The sequence below is a fragment of the Daphnia pulicaria genome, chromosome 1, assembly GCF_021234035.1.
Source record: "Daphnia pulicaria isolate SC F1-1A chromosome 1, SC_F0-13Bv2, whole genome shotgun sequence".
Classification (NCBI taxonomy): Eukaryota; Metazoa; Arthropoda; class Branchiopoda; order Diplostraca; family Daphniidae; genus Daphnia; species Daphnia pulicaria.
The window spans coordinates 34,111,482-34,123,673 of NC_060913.1; the positions used below are offsets into that span (position 1 = coordinate 34,111,482).

The window sequence follows — 12,192 nt, forward strand, 5'->3', positions numbered from 1 at the left end:
CAAACTTACCTCAAACTTGAAAATTAGTTTGAATTTATTCAGTAAATCTGTTTGCATACACAGTTAAAAATTTGTATGGCTAGATGAAGTCCCACTCCTGAACAAATTAGAATCGAATAAATCTCTTTATTACATTCCCCTTAATATAATCCAATAATAATTTAAAAAAAACTCTGTCAATCATCAGCAGCTAATCATGTATTTTGTTGTCACGTTATTGCATTTTGCGCATTTCGAATGATCGGCACTCAAAAGGACGCGACAATTTCCTCCTCCAACATGAAACCAGTAAAATGGGTGTAGTGGTTACTGCTGTCAAGCAATTTCACCCCTACTGACAAGAAATAAATCTGCACCCAGACCCGATCGCCTTTTTTCAAGTTCTGCGTCGACTGGAGGGTTAATGGACTTGATTGACCAGCGGCGGTGTTTGCCTCTTCAACGTAACCTAACCCGATTCGAACCCCGTTCAAATAAAGACCAACTCCGAAATAGACAACAGATGATGAATATGGAAAATTCGCCAGTCCCGTGAATGAAAAGAAATAAATTCCGGGTCGCGGCGCAGTGAATATTCCCGATGTCAAATCCATGGCATTTCCCTCGTTCGTCCGAGCGAAATCGAACGGAATCGGAGTTGATTCTGTGGAATATGACTTGATTCTCTGGGCGTAGAAATGAACAGTCGCTGATTTGACGTCGGCATATCCGATCCATTTTTGAAAATCTGGGCAAATAAAATAATTAATGGGCAAATAACAATAACCCGGAAATATGAACACGTTGTAGTACCATTTCCATTAGGATAAAATTTACAGTAAACCATTTCCATCTTTTTCAATCCTTTCACCAAAAAGAATCCGCTCAGTTTATGTCCCGTTCTCAGCAGATCCGCACAGGAGGTAGGCATTTGGCCAATGTCGACTATTTCACTTGGTTGGGCTGCTGAAAGAAAATTCAAATGATTTTATTCTCAACAACTTGAACGGTGGCTTTAAACTTAATTCCTTTGTGCCACTTTACCAATAAATGGCAATATATTCAAAAATAATCAGTTTTCACATATAAAATGGCACCACAAAGTTTCTTGTTCTGGCAGTTAAAAGAAATTGAGATAAAAAACACCGTCACAAATTCGTAGCATTCTTTTTAATTTTAGAAATTTATTTGACCGAATTTTAAAAAAATTACCGTTTAATTTTCTTGTCAAATCCGCAATAGCTGACTTTGTACTGTTCAATTCCGTTCTCGTTGCTGAGGCCAATTTTGTCGTTGCAGTTTCCAAATCACTTATAGTAGCTGAACGGTATCATTTGAAAATATTTAAATATGAAAAATATGAAAAATGAAATTAAATCGCGCGAAGTATTTATGAAGAATACAAATAACAACTTTAGAAATTTTTTTCTTTAATTGATGTAAAATTTATCGCTTGCCTTTAATTTTTTCGAATACAATCATTACTCACAATTACCGTTTAATTTTGCCGACAATTTCTCGACTATTCCATTCGTTTCTGTCAGCTCATTTCTCGTGATTTCCAAATTCTGCAACGCAGCTACAAACCCAACCGAAACAGGTAGAATTGTTTCATAATTTTTTTAAACGTCTTTCATTAGGCATTACTGATTAGGCTAAGAATAAAAATTACCTGCTAGATTTTCTTCCGTGACTTTGATTTTATCTGCTAACATTTGTGAAGTTGCTGCAAAATCCTTTTTGGTAACTGAAATTTATAACGAAATTATTCTTCAATTAATTCTACTTCTTTATGTAGATCGACAAAAAACCATGTAGTTCTTTTTTCAAAATGTCCAAGGCAACTTGAGATGCTTCTTCTGATTTTCGTAAATTTTCCAAATATCCTACAATAGTTGCGATCTAATTTTAATTCATAGCTCATTAATAATTCACCAGTTTTATTTTATATTACCTTCCCTTATGGCGTCTAGCTCTTTTGCAAATTTGTTTTCGATGTTTCCCAATAATTCTTGTTTCGTTTCTGACGATTCAAATTATTTCCAATAAATTTAAATTTTTCTAGCCTATTTTTTTCAATTAGTGTGGGATAACCTTGCAACATGTTGTAAAATTTTTCAGCGACGTCATCGGAAGCATATGAAAATTCTGTTTTTTTAAATGATGTAGCGTTAACTTAAATTAAATTTAAATTCCTATTTTGCAAAATCTTTAAATTACTTTTCAATTCTTTGTTGAAATTCAAATTGGTTTCTTCAATTTTTCTTTTTAATTCTAAAAATATTTCAATGATTTTCCTTCATCCTTCTATAATTTTATGTCGTAAAATTTTCAATTAAATACCTTCCACTTGTGTTGAAAAATCTTTCGGAGCTATTCCTTTATAGTCCATCATTGAAACAAGTTTTTTAAGAAATGAAAATAAAATTTAGCGAATCAGAACCTTATTTTGTAAATTCAGTTAAAACAAAAAATTAAAAACCAATAAACATCGTACCATCCTTCAACTGAGGTTTGAAATCAAGTTTCAAATGCTCAAATTGTTTGGGGTTGATTTCCATTTCACTTTTCACTCGATTGCAATCTTCCCGTGTCGGACAAATCAAGGAAAACCTGAGTAATGGCTGATTGCCATACGGGAGCCACTCATTGGTCAATGAGAAATCAGCAGATCGCACTTTGCTGGTCAGCCTAACACTGTTGAAAGGAAGGACTTTCACGTGACTGGGCTCGATTTGTTCACTGAGTAGCTGGTTGAGGTGTTCGGTCACTTCTTTTCTGACTTCTTGATTCCAAATTGAAAAACCGACACTGACCTGGGGAACCGTTAGATTGTGAATAGAAGCGACGTCCAAGTTATTTAGGAGAGCGATCGGTGAAAAGAAATAGATTTTCTTGTTGTTTGAAGTGGTTTGACTGTCGTAAATATTGACACAGACAGATTTGTACAGCATGGAGGAGAATTTAATTGGCGTTTTATCCTTAAGAGTTTGGTAGTATGGGCTTGAATCGATTGGGGGATCAAATAATTCGGATAATTCCAATTCCGAGGAAGCAACACTTGTAAGAAAAAGAATCGATGTAACTACCAGTTGCCACGACAAAAAAATATCCATCTGGAAATCGCTGTAAATGACAGCTTAAATTTTCGAAATGACATTTCAGTAGCCTTATGGATGAAAAAATGTTTAACATTAATTACCTTTCTGAAATAGAACGACAATCTGTGCGGTTGCTTAAGGGAACAGTACAGCTGAAGATGTGAAGCTATGAACTCATCGTATTAGGGTTGTATAAAAAACTACAACGAAGTTTTGTGCTGCCCCTATTCTTGTCATAGTCGGTCATATAACAGGATCTCCGATCTTATGGTGACTACTCGTCACTCGCCAGCAGCGCCTGAGGAAAAAAATCCCAGTAGCCAAAGCCGCAGAGAAAAATATGGACTGCAGTTTTGAAAATATTCTAAACCTCAGGTTTTCTTTTAAAAAGAGCAAAGAAAAATCAATAAATAAAAATATATTTTTCTGTAAATCTTGCTATCAAAACGAGTTTTCCATGCCCTTTCGTCAGGGCGTCCGTAAATTCGAATCGACTGGTATATGTGGACGACCAGTGTATGGATACCTGACAATTTAAATTTCCAATAAAAAAAAAATTTAACTGGGTGATGGTATAAAAGCTGACACATCATTTTTTATTATACAATTAAAAGAGTTTCAAAACATTTAATCGTCCTGTTGTTGATTTTAAAGGTTATTCACCTAAACTCATAGGGATGAAGGGACGGGCAAACTTAAACTGGTTTCTTCGCCGTAATTACCTGGGGCGTGATTGGATCGATCCCAATATTGACGATAGTCCCTTAACCACTCTCCCATCGTCTCTCTCCAGCGCACGGAAATAAATACTCCAAATTCTAATTTCCCTCAACATCTTAGCATCCAATTCTCATTAAGTGGTTTAGGAGGAACAAACCATCCTCAATAAAGATTGACAGCTAGAGCGACGACTAGTTTTCTTCCTTCATTCTATCGACATATAATAAGAGCATAAAAATATACAACGGAACCTCAAATTATGAATAAAAATAGCGTTGAAAATATATTTTTACAGTGTTATTCGAACATCTGATTTAAATTACGTATTATATTATACGAAAGAATTTTATTAATCAATCAGACCACTGACCGCGCCAGTGACTGATTGATTTTTTAAATTTTAGTACCTAAAAAATCCGCTACAATGGTACTGTTGATGCAAAGCTTATGCAGCGGTACTAAAATAAATTAAACTAAAATTTAAAATTTCAGTCAAGACGATTAGTTAGACGATAAGCTAAATAACTTAAATAATATCAATAAAATATTAGGAAATGAACCAGAACCGCCCCAGTTTAATTTTTTTTTTAAATAGAAAAAAAAGTAGTAGGCTAAACAATTATTATTGTAAATCTGTGAAAGAAAATGGTTTATACCGGTGGTTATGTATATAAAGCTTCTATTAATTAGCCTGTATAGATGATACTGTAGGCTGCTAGAAATCTCGCTAGAAATCGTAATTTTACGTAATTTTACGCCTTTACCGTAATTTTCGTTTTCAGCTTCATTCATTGTAAAATAAAAGGCACAATGGAAATTTATTTGAATTTATCGACCGTATAATAATAGAGTAACGCACTCCTTATGGTAAAAACCAAAATTTAAATCAAGACTTTTATACATTCAGTAGTATACTGAAATCAACAGATTTCAATTTACACAGCATGCAGACAATACGCAATAAGCATATGGCCACTCGCTGTGATATACATGCATGAACATTAATATTCAGTTCAGTTATTATGGCGTCACGCAGACACCGCATGAACTGGAGTTACGACAACGCGGATTCAAGAAGTCTTAAACTTGCAGAGCTTTGGGCGGACGAGTAAAGTTGGCGTAGACGGAATATATCACTCTACGGTTTTCGAACAGTTTTCGAGTATAGCCTTTAATTGGATTTCAAGAGGTACGAAAGTAGACTAAGCCAATTCATCCCATTACATATACGCAGCGCATAGCAAAGTTTTAAGCAGCTCGTCCTTACATGGTTGCAATAATGTGTTGGTACACATAAACAGCTTAAAATGAGGAACACCCCACGCGAAGCGTATAAAGATGGCCTCTTTCAGCCCAGACGATTCAGTTGGTAGAAATCACACATAGCTGGATGTGGAAAAATAAATAGTGCTGAAGCGTTGTTATTGTAATTAAAAGATCAGTTGATTTTTCAGGAAACTACTTCTTCTTCACAAATGTCTTTAAATAGTTCGAACAATACTTTGTCAACCTACTGGCAAAATCAAACAGAAACCGTCAGTGAAATACTGAAAAGGCTAGTCCGCAATATTCGCTATGCTAGCCGTCGTTACCGTACTGTTCGAAACGAATACGATCGACTCCACGATCCAATCATTTCCAAAGCCTATTCCACAATGGCAGCTCGGAGTTCGCCCTGTGATGGAAAACGGCCTTTTCTAGCATAAAAGAGTTTTTATTTCTTTTTATATTCAAACTTCTAAACGAGAAACTTCAGGAAACTTCGAAACGTACCCAGGTGAATTCTATAGTGATATTGTTCCTTTTTTCTATATGTGATTTGACATAGCAATAAGTTTATTATTAATAATATAGATGAAATGCGTAGGAAATGTTGCATGGTGATAAAGTATATTTTGCATATTACTAAACTGATGTGCTGTAAATAATGACAACAGACTGATAAACTCCGACATTATGCCCTTAAAGACTACGTGGGTTCGCATGGGTTTTAGTTACACATTTATAAAGCAGCAGCCTTAAGTTTTGCAATTACGATTCTCGACCTTTCGGGTTAGACCTATAGGCCTATATTTTTTTTTTAAATTTTTGTACTCGAAAAATCTGTTATAGGGAAAGTGCGTGTTATTTTTGGATTTTTGTAATACTTGATAAAGAAACGGTCGGAAAAACAGTGAATTGAGGGATTGTTATTCATTTGCAACTGGAAAACGCCACCACGGGTAAAAAAAGTCTAGTTTGCAATAAATCATTGAACATTACGGAAGTTATTACTATAACCAATTAGTTTTCTTCTGGTGAAATCTTAATAATTTTTCATTCTAAAATCCCTGCATTTTTGTTTCTTATTAATTAAAAAATGTTATTATAATCATAAATTTCGCTTTTAATCAAGTGTTACAATGTTGCATTTACTGAATTTATTCAAAATTTATTATATAAATTATAAATGCAATTTTCTATTGACTTAGGCCTATTAGATTTCTTCGGCTGAAATTGTAAGAAAGTATGGTGAGCTTCAAGATGGATTCTCTTCGTGAAATAAATAAATGTATATATACATGTACATATATATTGTTGACGATTGTCGCTTGAAAATTTTATTGACGCGTTGAAAAATTAAAATTATCCGACAACTGACTGGCTTCCAATGCTGAAAGCAATAGGCCCTATTTATCGTGGATTCAGCATCAGTTTCTTCTGTTCTCGAAAAACATTCATTTCCATTGACCCTTACGGAAAAATCTCATACAAAATCTTAAAGAAATACACGAGAACTAACTGAGATTGCTTTTATTTAGTCATGCAAGTTCGAGGAGTTGTCGACTTGGTATTTGAGTGTAGCCTACGAATAAAAAAATAAAAAAATATACAGTACCTACCCGAAGTTTAGGAACGCGTGAGAGAACCTTATGTAAAAAGGCAATTTTCGCGGCGTTCCCAAAAATCAAAATTTTGACGGAGAACAACGATTTTTTTAAAAAGTATGCATGGGGTTTTGGCTTACTTCCTGAATTCTTTTCAGATTTTTCTTTTTAAGGACAGGGTAGCTATAAGTGGATGTAAAAGTTTGGGAACACGCCGTAAGAGCTTATCAAAATCCGGTTACTTTGCTGGTCTATGAAAAGGGAAGTGTTATAACAACGCGAAAAGGGTCAAAATAAAATGTGCTAATTTAATTTTTTATTCACATTTAATATAGTGAATTTTGAATTAAAAATTGACTTTATCATTTTAGCCCATTTCCCCCTTCTATCCTATCCCGCGGTGATGCCGCAATTTCTCCTTTGTTTTGTTTTCGTAGGAGGGGTAAACATCCCCTAAAGGCGAAATTTTCTCACCGCAAAAACAAAACAAAAGAGAAATCGCGGCAACACCGCAAGATGGGATAGAAGGGGGAAAATGGGCTAAAATAATACATGTATATTTTTAAAAAAATGTTTTATTTGTCTGTATTTTTTCCGTAATTTTTTAAATTTTTTTACTAAAAAATATGGGGCTTTAGGGAGACTGGGGCTATTTGGGGCAGTTTTAGTTTTTTACGTATAAGTTTTTTTTCTCCAATCTTTAAAAAATAAGATGATTCCCCCTGTTTTGTTTTCCCCAGTATTTTTTATTTCATTTTAGCGTCATTAGTTTAAAATTTACTGTATAGGGCTCTTTCGGATCTGTTTTCTTTTGCCGTTTTATCTGGCAACGCAGCATGGCTGCAGACTTTTGTAGCGCGAGAACGGGGAGAAGAGGGAAAACGGGACGAATGGAGGAGAAGAGGAAACGTGGATCCCCCTTTTTTTCGTACGCCCTTCTCCCTCCCATTCGTCCCATTGCTGAGGTAAGTTGGCCTTACATTCGACATAGGGCCTACTACAGAGCCATCTTAGAACAATTTGAGCAAACATAACTTGCGTCATCTTTTCATCTGTCGTTGACGCAGTTCTCGCATGCCCATAAACCGCAATTGTTTAAACAATGGATCCAATCTTCTTTTGTTGTTGAATAACGCCCGGCATATTCTGGGCAGAACGATTCACCCTTCTCTTTCTTTCTCCTTGTTTGTTTGGGTTTGATTGGTTTAGTTTTGGTCGGTTCTTTGGATGCAAAAATTTTTCTTGCCGCTTTGGTTTTAACAGCTGCTTTCTTAGATTTGATTACATCTTTGATTGGAGTGTCCGTAAGTACAGCAGATGTTCTCTTCCTTCTACCATTATTTGATTTTGGAGCTGTGTGAGGTCCAGCTTTTGGAAAAAGTCGTAGTTCTTCAATTATTGAAGCTGTAGAAGAAGAAGAACTGGCTGAAGAAATTGAAGAAGGAGTAGTTGAATTATTAGCTTTTGGGCCGCTTCCACTACGTTTCTTAGGACTATTTGCCTCAACAGTGGGTTCTACAGTCGTTTCTTCATTCAACTTTACAGTTGGTTCCACAGTTTGTTCCACAGTTTGTTCCAGCACAGTCGGCTCCGCAATCGGTTCCATTGTCAGCTCGACATCAACAAAAAAGTACGGTGACACTTCAAATGGTTGGTTTTCAGGGAGCAAATCCATTTCAAGTGAAACAGTAACGTTCTCAGGATCAGCTCCATCAGTCACAAATCCAGGGTTATAATCTGCTGTGTCATGAAATCCTTCACAGTCGAATGGGACAATCCCAGCTTTCTTGAATCCGGCTGTAATATTTTAAGGTGTGGAAGCGAGAGGAAATGCCTTGTTGAGAATGCCAGGTATGTCGTAAATCGCCATTGTTTTCCCGGGATTGTTCAACATCCAACTTGCAGAAGCACTTTTTTATACGTATTTTTTCATTGAACCATAAACAGACACGTCCAATGGCTGCAATCCATGAGAGCAATGGGCCGGGAACGATAGAAAATGCACATAGTTTTCTTTGGCGATGTTTAATGCATTGACTAACATGTGGAACGAGTGATTGTCCAGAAGAAGGAGGACGGGTCGTTCCTTACTTGGACGAACAAATTTAATGAAATGTTTAATCCAAAGGTCCATGCTAGCATAATTCATCCAACCTGATTTGTTGGCTGTACCGTCGCAGCCTAGAGGTCCCCCTACGAGAAAATTATTTTTGAAATTCACTCTGAAATAGATCAAAAAGAAATTTAAGAAAAGACAAATAACTTTATTACAAATAATGGTATTTACCGAGGAAAGACAAAGAAGGGTGGAATAGTATTGCCGTAGCTGGAAACTGCACAAACAACCGTCACCAACACCCCTCTTTCTCCTTAAAAAATATTGATCATGGCAAATGAATGCAAATTGTATGCATAATTAATCATATGCAATGAAAGACTAGGCTATAGGCTACAAAAAGCTTACGTATTTGTTTCTGGCCTTTTCGACCTACAATCTTCTCAGGTGGTGAAACTGTAGTTATACCAAGTTCGTCCATGTTCCAGACGCACTCAAGCCCAATTTTCTCTCTTACCAACACTCTTTTATATTTGTCAAAGAACAAATTACTATTGTGCATGTTAAATGATGACTGTTCTTGCCATGGAAGTAGCCTCAGGTTTTCTTATTGCCAGGGTAGGATGGCGTTTCATGAATGATGCAAACAAATCTGGTCCAGCTGCAAGTTTTTCAGTCCACGAAGGTGGAATTTTTAGATTCAGCTTTGTGGCAACTAAAAAACGCCAGCTTTATAACATCAATTGGGGACAATGCAAAGTAAATATCTGCTGAAGGTAATTAGCTGTCAGAGCCCCATCTTCCTTGTTGAAAACATGCACGGTAAATGTTTACACACATAACCTCATACAAACATAAACCATAACACAACTGTTACCTGGCGCACAGATGAATACCCATGATGGGTTGGAGAAACACTATTAGGCATGTTTTGTTCTTCTAGACCTGACTTCTTCTTTTAAACATATCTAGTTAGACTTCTTCTAGCAATGTCGAAAAAGAATAGCCACACTACACAATGATTTTCCATCATCCAACACCATTGCAACTGCTCTGTCAATTACATCAGATGGGGACTTTACTTTTTCAGTTGTTCTAACGTAGTTTCTCATTTTTCTGAAAAAATAAAAGAAGAAAATTTGAATAGCCTCACTTTGCCAGACGCACCCATGTTGGCCAACTTGCTCCATGGAAAAATGGCCAACCTTCCCCATGAGTCATTTTCATAGAATTATTAAAATAGAATCTGATTAAATTTAACTACAGCAAAAAAAAATTGAACGGTAAAATAGCTTGTGGAATAAGCTATCTACGAAAGATCACTACAAAATATGTTTCTCATACCTTATAATGTTTTCAAAGTTAGGGATAACAAGAATTACACTCCCTATTTCTGATAGCCCCACATTTTTCTGGAAACAGGACGATTTCCAATCTATTTGATGAATAAAAGTATACGTTACGAAACAGAACATAGAAAAAAAATGATTTTCTCCAACCAAAAAAATCAACGGAAAAATCACAGGAAGCGTCTAAACAGCTATTATTTCCGTAATCCAATCATTGACAGCCCATTGATAAATTAAGTTATCCATGCCTTTGAATTTCAACTGTAAAGTACCTATATTGAAAACAAAAAAAGTTTAAAACAGAAAGAATATTTAGTAGACGGTAGACCTAATTACCGTGAATCCCCTTGGACAGCTGTGATTCTCTGAAGGAAGTTTCACACCATTCTTTCACAACTTTATTTTTTTCCAAAAAATAATCTAGCATTTTGCGTGTTAAGAAAGGAACATTGTTTTGATCATGGAGGACGATTCCGCAAACAAAATGGCACTTCATAATCTATTAACAAGGGGAATAAGTATTATCTAGATCAAAATGGCACTTCTTAATCTATTAAAAAGGGGAATAAGTATTATCTAAATCCATTATCTAATATCTTACAAATAGATTATCCAAGAGATTATCGTCCGATTCCAAAAGAGTATTCAATTCCGTTAAGGCTTCTTTGGTTTTTAAAGGGAAGTGACCGAAGCGATCATGAGGGAAAACGTCCAAGATAGGCCTACTCATTTATTTTCTTAATTTAAACAATTTTTTGCCGTTAGATGAAAGTAATAAGTAAATTTAATGTAACCCTGGCAATCAGGTATACTCGAAGATGAAACACAGAAAACATTCATACAATAGCTTACCTTGATTTGTCCAGTTCAAGAGTGATGGTGTGAAGGGTCTATTCCTTTCCTTTATATACCTCCATGTTCAACCCCTGCGCGTTCTCTCCGTGCAATTCGAACCCAGTGGCTGTTTTAATAAAACAAAATTATTCGTACCCAACCTCTTTATTCTAAGGGGCAACCCTAGTAGAACAGGATAACTTCTAGATATCTTTAAGATATCTTCCTATCTTATTACTGTCTCGTTAAATAAAGAAATCTTAAAGATATCTAGAAGATATATGTAATTAGATATCTTCTCGAGATAGATGGTAACTATCTGTAAGATATCTCATAAAAGATATCTTTCTTCAGTTTGTGTGAACAGAAAAACAACTTGTAAAAGCAAATTTGTTTAAGTGAAACCAACGTAAGTTAGGCTTATTATCAAATGTAATTTCTTCAATTTTAAGTTATAAATATGCGAAAAACATGCATTGCGACTTGATTTGAAATACTAACAAAGGATGTGTTACATTCAGGCCAGTGACGTTCAGGCCAGCGACATTCAGGCCAGTCCCCGGCCACTGGCCTGAACGGGAGACATTCAGGCCAGTACCAGGGGACTTTCAGGCCAGTAAAGTATAGCCACCCTACTACCCTAATAACTCTAGTCTTAAATGAACAGGGTAGGCCTATGTAGAGACTCAAGACCGCTCAAGACTTTGAAAATGAAAATTTACCTACTGCCGCCACTGGCCTGAAAGGATTTGGACATTCAGGCCAGTGGCCGGGGACTTTCAGGCCACTGGCGTGAACGTCGCTGGCCTGAACGTCACTGGCCTGAATGTCCGGGACCCCACAAAATTATGTTTCAATAGATTCATTACATTTAGCAACTGGGAAAAATTGCTCGGAAAAATCCTTAGTCAGACTAATATTAGAAAACACGCTAAATATGTACGTAAATAAAGATTTTGCACTATAACTGTTAATGTGCATGACATTTTAAGAATGTATTTTAAAAAAGGTACCCTAATATCGTACATAACAACCCCACTTAAAAAGATTAAAAGTTAGATCACACCACAAACCGGAAGAAAAATTTGTATGCGTACGTTAAGAGATAATTACCTTACTTATGTGTGATATAAAAGCGCTTTCTCATCAATCAATAAAGTAACAAACTATTCTCTCAAAACTGAGAAACAATATATATAATTAATGTGGCGTGCTGGTATCGCATTCGACTGCCACGCAGTTGATCCGGGTTCAAATCCCGGTAATGACAAAGTTTCTATAAGTGA

At 35.8% G+C, this 12,192-nt stretch overlaps 1 protein-coding gene and 2 long non-coding RNA genes across 4 annotated transcripts; 1 reads left to right on the forward strand and 2 right to left on the reverse strand.

Annotated features, from left to right (window-relative positions):
* Nucleotides 1-129: 129 nt before the first annotated feature.
* LOC124328949 lies at nucleotides 130-3,278 on the reverse strand. Of its 2 annotated transcripts, XM_046787807.1 has the most exons (13): nucleotides 3,182-3,223; nucleotides 3,069-3,118; nucleotides 2,462-2,982; nucleotides 2,323-2,358; nucleotides 2,200-2,253; nucleotides 2,074-2,127; nucleotides 1,934-2,002; nucleotides 1,791-1,865; nucleotides 1,652-1,726; nucleotides 1,475-1,558; nucleotides 1,192-1,299; nucleotides 793-942; nucleotides 130-727 (listed from the first exon to the last, which is right to left on the reverse strand). In XM_046787807.1, the coding sequence occupies exons 3-13, from the start codon at nucleotides 2,931-2,933 to the stop codon at nucleotides 249-251; spliced, it is 1,656 nt and encodes a 551-aa protein (XP_046643763.1). In that variant the 5' UTR covers nucleotides 2,934-2,982; nucleotides 3,069-3,118; nucleotides 3,182-3,223; the 3' UTR covers nucleotides 130-248. The 2 variants fall into 2 exon arrangements, with proteins under 2 accessions (XP_046643763.1, XP_046643755.1); XM_046787799.1 differs by having other exon boundaries at nucleotides 2,477-3,118; nucleotides 3,182-3,278.
* A 1,889-nt stretch (nucleotides 3,279-5,167) lies between these two features.
* LOC124328965 lies at nucleotides 5,168-6,587 on the forward strand. The gene is made up of 2 exons (XR_006916565.1): nucleotides 5,168-5,577; nucleotides 6,272-6,587. It is a non-coding gene; the product is annotated as an uncharacterized LOC124328965 (long non-coding RNA).
* A 1,061-nt stretch (nucleotides 6,588-7,648) lies between these two features.
* LOC124328973 lies at nucleotides 7,649-9,319 on the reverse strand. Its single transcript, XR_006916567.1, has 3 exons — nucleotides 9,132-9,319; nucleotides 8,955-9,036; nucleotides 7,649-8,071 (listed from the first exon to the last, which is right to left on the reverse strand). It is a non-coding gene; the product is annotated as an uncharacterized LOC124328973 (long non-coding RNA).
* Nucleotides 9,320-12,192: the final 2,873 nt, after the last annotated feature.